We start from the raw sequence: 7,766 nt of genomic DNA, 5'->3' as shown, positions 1-7,766 counted from the left end.
TTCTGTGTCTGAGAACGTCTTTTATTTCATCATCAGTGTTGAAGATTAATGTTGCTGGATACCAAATTCTAGGTTGGTGGTGTCCCTTCCCCCTCCCTACGTTAAATATTTTACTCCATTCAGCTGTTATTTCCCTGGGTTCTAAGAAGAATTCAAATGTAATTGTTGTTATGGCTCCTGTTGGGAAAGGTGTTGATTCTTCTAGCTTCTTGTAGTATATTTTTTTCCCTGCAACTGAATGTGATATGCCTAATATGTAGCTTTTTTGGCATTAAACCTGCCTGATGTCCCTTGAGCTTCCTGGATCTGTTGGTTGGTGTCTGAAATTATTTTGTTAGAAATTCTCCATCAGTATGCTTCAAATATTTCTTCTGTTTCTTTTTTTCTTTCTGTTTGAGATGTTTCCCTATATGTGTGTTAAACCTTTTGTAGGTGTCCTACAGATCTTAGGTATTCAATTTTATTTTTTCCTTATTTTTTCCTTTTTAGTTCATATTTCAATTTTGAAAGTTTCTGGTAAGAGAACATGAAGCTCAAAGATTCTTTCCTCAGCTGAATTTGGGTATTAATAAGCCCATCGCAATCATTCTTCATTTCTGTCCTGCTGTACTTGGTCTTTAGCATTTCTTTTTGGTCTTCTGTTAGAATTTTTCTCTCAGGTTACATTTCCCTTCTGGTGTTATGTGCTGTTTGCTTTATCCCTTAGTAGACGTTAATTAGCATATTAATCATAATTATTTATATTCCTAGTGTGATCATTGAAACATCCCTGTGATATCTGGTTTTGATTTGGAAGCTTTATCTTTTCAAACTGTGTTTTGTGGGACACTGCTGATTTTCAGAAGACTCCATGGTTGCAAAAGAGATTAATTAGATTCTCCCATTGTAATAGTTCTTTAGGTGGGGAGATACATTCCTAACAGTTTACACTCCATCCACTGAACATGCTTCCCTCTGGCTGCACCTGACATTCTCTTTTTTTCTTTTTTGATTTTTTACCCCTGGCTGCGCCACCTGGCATGCTCAACCAAGAATTGAACCTGCACCCCTTGTATTAGAAACAAAGAGCCTTAACCACTGGACCACCAGGAAGGTCCCTCCATTGGACGTTCTTTATGTAACATTTCCATATCGTGTATTGTGTACTGAGTTCCTCTTGGCCAGTGTTGGCTATTCACCCATCCTGACTCCCTTAGGACTTGTATCATTTGTATCCCATGTCATTGGTCAAATCGGAATGGAGAGTCCTTGGGACTTCCCGGGATGGACATGACTCTGGTCTCAGCAAAAAGGCTCAGAGGTAGCCTGATTAAGATGAACGGCAGCTGGGAGAGGCCTTGATACCAGGCCTGTGTTCAAGTCCTGTCAGGAGGTATGACTTCCTTTAGACTAGTGTTTTAGTGCCATTGCCAGTGGCTACAAATCACTTCTCTCATCTTTCTGCATTCTTGACATTCTGCCAACTTGTCATTTCTACCTCTTCCCAATGTTATTATGACTGCAACCTGGGATTCATTCCCTACCACCTCTCTAAACCACTTATCTCATGTGGTCTTCACACTGTTTTTCCTGTAGTACCTACTGATGCTGTTTGTGTCTTCAACATAAGGGATCCTTTAATATTTCTTGAATGCCAGTGACCTGTTGCAGTCAGATTTTCTGAGGCCTGGACATACACTTCTGTACAGTATCACAGGTCACCAGGAGATGTGGTCCTGGTAAAAGCCATTGAGAGAGGAGTGAATTTTAGAAGACGCCTTTCACCTTGGGCCACATGCAGTCCTTGTGTCCTGTACTTGGTGAGAGCAGCCGCTTCTCAAGTTGACCTGACTTCATTTCCTGAACACAGTCTTGTGGAATGGTTCTTTCTTGTGTCAAATGTAGAATTGTGATGGCCTCACTCCCCCCAATAAAGTCAACATGAACTCCATCACTTCTGTGTTTGCAGGTTCTTTTCGTGGAGTCGAAGATGAAGAGACATCTTCTGAACAGAGCAGATCTGCAGAAGGAGTGTCACAGATTAGGACTGCAAAAGCAGGTTTGTCTCCTGAGAAGACCCAGCCCTGTAAGATGTGCATCCCGGTCTTGAGAGACATCTTGCACTTGGCTGAAGAGCAAGGAACAAATAGGGGGCAGAAAGCATACACATGTGGGGCATGTGGGAAACACTTCTATTTCACTGCAAACCTTCAAGATCACCAGAAGCAGCATGTTAGAGAGAATCCCTTACGATACGATATGTGGAGACCCTCTTTTTCGAAGAGCCGCACAATCCACACAACAGGGAATCTCTCCACCTGCATGGAGATTGGGCACGACTTCGTGGCCAACATGGGATTTCAGCCACAGGCCACTAATACCAGGAAGAAACTGAACAACAGTAAGGAGTGTGAAGCTGTTTTTCACAGTGGACAAGGTCATCACACCTGGGGAGAAGGCAAGAAGGCCTCCAGCCACACAGATGTACTTGTTGAGGATGTGAGAGTCTTCTCTAGTGAGTTCAGAAAATGTGAGAAAGCCTTCACCCGAAGAGCTAAACTTATTCAGCATGAGCAAGTTCCCACTGGAGAAAGGCCTTATGAATGTAGCCGTTGTGGAAAATGTTTTAGCCACAAATCCAGTTTCCTTTCACATCAGAGAGTTAACTGTGGAGGAACTCTTTATGACTGCAGTGAATGTGGGAAATCCTTTAAGCAAAGGAAGTACCTCAGAGCACATAGGAAAATCCACAGTGGAGAAAAGCCTTATGAATGCAAAGAATGTAATAAATCTTTCATCCAAAAGTGCATCTTAATTGAACATCAGAGAGTTCACACTGGAGAAAAACCTTATCAATGCAGCCAATGTGGAAAATTTTTTACCCGCAAATCTAATTTCCTTGCTCATCAGAGAGTTCACACTGGAGAAGAGCTTTATGAGTGTACTGAATGTGGGAAATGTTTTACTACTAGCTCTGGGCTGTATTATCATCTGAGAGTTCACACTGGAGAAAGGCCTTATGAGTGCACTGAATGTGGGAAATCTTTCACTACTTGGTCAATCCTTTGTAATCATCAGAGAATTCACAGTGGAGAAAGACCTTTTGAGTGCAGTGAATGTGGTAAATTCTTTAGCCGAAACGAACAACTCAGTGCCCACATGAATGTTCATACTGGAGAAAAGCCTTATGAGTGCAATAAATGTGGGAAATCTTTTACCAGTAGGTCGAACCTTTGCAATCATTGGAGAGTTCACAGTGGAGTAAGGCCTTTTGAATGCAGTGAATGTGGTAAATTCTTTAGCCAAAAGGCACACCTTGATGCCCATAAGAAATTTCACACTGGAGAACAAGTTTATGAATACAATAAATGTGAGAAATCTTTAACTCCTAGGCTGAACCTCCAGTGTCATCAGAGAGTTCACAGTGGAGAAAGGCCTTATAAGTGCAGTGAATGTGGGAAATCTTTTGTTGCTAGGAGTGGCCTCCGGTATCATCAGAAAGTTCACAGTGGAGAAAGGCCTTATAAGTGCAGTGAATGTGGGAAATCCTTTACTGCTAGGTCGACCCTTCTTGATCATCAGAGAGTTCACACTGGAGAAAGGCCTTATAAGTGCAGTGAATGTGGGAAATGTTTTACTGGTAGCTCGAGTCTTCTTCGTCATCAGAGGGTTCATACTGGAGAAAGGCCTTATGAATGCAGTGAATGTGGGCAGTCTTTTACTAGTCGATCCTCTCTCTATGATCATCACAGAGTTCACACTGGAGAAAGGCCTTATGAGTGCAATGAATGTGGGAAAGCCTTTAAGCAAAGACAGCTCCTCCGCATCCATAGGAAAATCCACACTGGAGAAAAGCATTTTGAGTGCAAGGAATGTTGTAAATCTTTCACCCAAAGGTGCCACTTGATGAAACATCAGAGAGTTCACACTGGAGAAGGGACCTTATGAATATCAAGAATATGGCCTACTGTGACATTGAAGGAGTTTGAGGTGGTAAGAGGGTGAGAAGAACCTGTGCAGCAAATGGACCACTTCCAGAGAGGAAACAGGCACAGAGAGGCTGTATCATCTATTTGTCATCTCCCAGCAATGGACAGGGATCTGGGATTCAATGCCAGTTTGCCTGGTTCAGGATATGGGGAGTCTGGTCACTTCACTCTTTCCCTGCTTCACCCTGCCCAACCCCACCCCATCCATCCTGATAGTTATCCCCCTCCCCCCAGTGAGCCCTGCTCATACGCCAGCCCCATGCTGATGGACAATAATATCTTTTCTCTGGGAACCAACATTGATGACTTTCCTGTGAATGACTCCATTTATCTACCCAACAAAACCGAGGCTGTGATTCAGTTATTACTATAGCCGTTTGTGCAAGAAGGCATGTGCAGCCCAGAGAGGTAGAGGGACTTCCATATGGGCTCACTACTGCCAGGCCTTTGATGAGAGTGGTTGCTGTGCACTGCATCCATCCATTGGCTTTTCAGACCCTCAGAGCAGGGGCTCCATTTGGTGTGTCCTGACCATGAACTACCCACACCTGACATCTGCGTCTCCACCATGCTCTCCTGCTTTTTCGCCAGTGCACATCTCCAGCAAACACCCTGCCACTTGAGCTGTTCTTCACATGGACAGCAGCACTAAGCCAGGCCCTCTGGACTGGGTCATTCGTGTCACCCCAGATTTGACATTGGCACCACTGCCATATGCAGTGATTCGTTTCCACGGTCCTTTCAATCTTTTTCATAAGCCTGCCTCAGGATGTCCCTGCTGCCCTCTTATGTGGTGGAGCTGCTTGCTGTTCTGGGCTTTGTGAGGGGCACCAAATGACTAAGAATGTCGATTGTGGCCCTACATGGCCTGGTTCCCAAGGCTCCTCCTCCTAGCCCCTTGATCCATCGCCTCACTGCTCTTCCACCCCTCCAGGAAAATGTAATTCACCAAAGTGATGATTGTTAATTAGCAAGAATTTGCCCTCCCCCTGCCTCTTGGGACCCACACTTGGTCAACCTACCTTAAAAGCCAAGGCTGAATTCAGGCTGACCCCTCCCACTTAAGACTGTGAAACCCTGGTATAAAAAAATCATTATGTTTTTTTTTCCATTATGATTTTAATTACATCTCTCAGATTTTTGGGGGGGGTGGGGTAGGGTTAGGGTGTGCCATGCAGCATGCGTGATCTTAGTTCACCTGATCAGAAATCTAACCCATGCCCCCTGTTGTGGGAGGCTGGAGTCCTAGCCATTGGACTACCATGGAATTCCCTTTCTTAGGATTCTTGATGTTAATTTTTGTTTCTCATGTGTCCTGTTTTTTACCTGTGTGTCCTGTCTGGTTAAATTTCTATTCCTATCTTTTGCCTGCTTTCATTTTGTGAGATATGGCTATTTTTTCTTTTTTTGATGAATAGGATAGCAGGGACACAACAAATACATGAGTTAGATTTCACTCATTCACTAATAATGTGAGTGACTTCTTTTCTGATTGTGATTATATTTTGAAATATTTAAAGAATATGTTCTCAACTTTTTCTCAGTTTTATATTATACATAATGTAATGCCCACATACATTATACACATTCTAGAATAATCTGCATTATTAACATATGCTACCTTTGTCTTGAGCCCAGACATTCAGTTACACAGTAAATTAATCCCTGGTTTTTAGTGCTTGCCAGTTTCTGTGGTGTAAATATTCCCACTATAGCCAGTGTCAAATTGCCAACATAATGTCACTGACCATGGAGTTGGGTAGCTTTGCCAGGAGCCTACCATTGTATTCTTTTTCCCCCATTAGAGGTACAGTACCTGCAAATGACTTTAAGAATGTAGCTAATAAGCCATAGTAGAATGATTATTAAGTGATAGGTTTTGCATCTTTGGTTTAGAAATCATGTACTGGATGTATATTTGACTTACATTTTATGTATTTAAAATGTACATTTTGAAATACTTCTGTACAGCTCTGAAACTAGTTTCCTCCTGCCATTTTTAATTCATCCTCAACATTAAAATTACTGATACAGGGACTTCCTTGGTGGGGCAGTGGTTAAGAATCCACTGGGCCATACAGAGGATGTAGTTTCAATCTCTGGTTTGTGAAGATCCCACATGCTGAGGAGCAACTAAGCTTGTGGGCTACAACTACTGAAGTCTGAGCCTCGAGCCTGTGCACCACAACAAGAGAAGACACTGCATTGAGAAGCCCACATACCACAATTCAGAATAGCCCCCACTTGCCACAACTAGAGAAAGCCCGCATTCAGCAATAAAGGCCCAATGCCGGCCACGAGAAAAAAAAAAGCTAAATGATTACCAGACTTTCATGTAACAGTAATTATACTTTTAGTTTATATTAGTACAGAAAACGTAAAATGAAAAAGACCAATATCTCTCATCAGCATAGATAGGATAATCCTCAATAGAATATTGGCAAATAACATCCAGCAATGTTTAAAAGCATTATACACTATGACCAGTAGGGTTTATTCCAGAAAGGTAAGGTTGGATAAAAAAAAAATTACTAATACATAAGCATATTCTACTTTTGTAATCACTATTTTCAAGTGTATGTATAAAAGGAGTGACTGTGTTGGACCCTTCCTGTATCTTACATCATTTATCGTATTTATGCACTTTTTTTGTGTTTGTGTATCATGATTTACTTAGTAGTTTTTAAATTTATAATCCCAGATATCATGTCTTTGAATACATAACTTAGAATGCATTTCCAGAATAAAAGAGCCATTTTGTAACTCCAGTAAACTTATCACACACAAAAGTATTCAAGGTATCAGTGCATATCAGCAGAACTGGGGACACAGTGTGACAGATTTTGAATGCTAACACCCTTTGTTTCCTGGACCTACAAACCATTGCTCAAAGGATGTGTGACAGAATTGAATCCCTGTTGGACAAATAAAATGGGAGGTGCTGACCCAGCACAGCAGGTGTGGCCACACAAATACACGAACACTCCAGGGAGATTTTGGGACAAGCATGTGATAGGGATTCCCAACATTCTGGTATGTGAAGCACACACACATTTCTTGTGGATCCGTGTGATAAGGTGGGTGCAGACTGGCTTGGAAAGCACAACCTCTCCCACATCACTGCAAGTTTGATGATGCATTGATGGTGTTCAGTTCAGGAACTGGGTCACCACCTTGTTACTACCTGGAGATTCACACCTCAGCTTTGTCAAGCAGAAGGACTTGCGGTGGGGTTTTACAGGCTTTATGGGACGTGTCAGCCTGCATTCAGCCCTTAGCATTTACACTTAAGTTTGTCAAGCATGAATCCCAAGGAGATGTGGGCATGTTCTTGATTAACAATCATTATTTGGTGACATATATTTTTCTGGTGGGTAAGTGGAGCAGTTAGATAATGGGTCATAGGATTAGGAGGAAGAGACTTGCGGACTGGGGTAGTGCCGCAGTGGACATTATTAGACCTTCAAGGTCCCTCACAGTGCTCGAAATAGTGACTGGGAGAGTTTGGACACAGGCACATCCTGAAGCGAGTTCATGAAGAAGATGGACAGAATCTTGGAAACAGATCACTGCATGTGGTGGCCAGTGTCACACCTGAGGTGACAACTGAAGATCCTTGTGGGTTGCTGGGTGGTACTGCTCTCCCTGTGAAGAACGTCCCAAGAGGGAGGGTGTTTGCAGGAAGGAGATGTGCACTGGGGGTGGTGGAGCTAGAGGCCCTGGTGGAGATGCAGACGTGGGGTGTGTGTAGTTCGTGGTCGCGACACAGCTGATGGTGTCCATGCAGGGAGATGCAGA

The 7,766-nt window shown here is 42.8% G+C and overlaps 1 protein-coding gene across 1 annotated transcript; it reads left to right on the top strand.

Annotated features, from left to right (window-relative positions):
* The first annotated feature begins 1,920 nt into the window (after positions 1–1,920).
* LOC130843049 (zinc finger protein OZF-like) lies at positions 1,921–3,927 on the top strand. The gene is made up of 3 exons (XM_057719712.1): positions 1,921–2,976; positions 3,058–3,539; positions 3,813–3,927. Exons 1-3 carry the CDS (start codon positions 1,921–1,923, stop codon positions 3,925–3,927), a joined length of 1,653 nt encoding a protein of 550 aa, XP_057575695.1.
* Positions 3,928–7,766: the final 3,839 nt, after the last annotated feature.

Source organism: Hippopotamus amphibius, unplaced genomic scaffold (assembly GCF_030028045.1).
Source record: "Hippopotamus amphibius kiboko isolate mHipAmp2 unplaced genomic scaffold, mHipAmp2.hap2 H_1, whole genome shotgun sequence".
In the NCBI taxonomy this organism is placed as follows: Eukaryota; Metazoa; Chordata; class Mammalia; order Artiodactyla; family Hippopotamidae; genus Hippopotamus; species Hippopotamus amphibius.
This window is presented reverse-complemented; position numbering and strand designations above follow the sequence as displayed.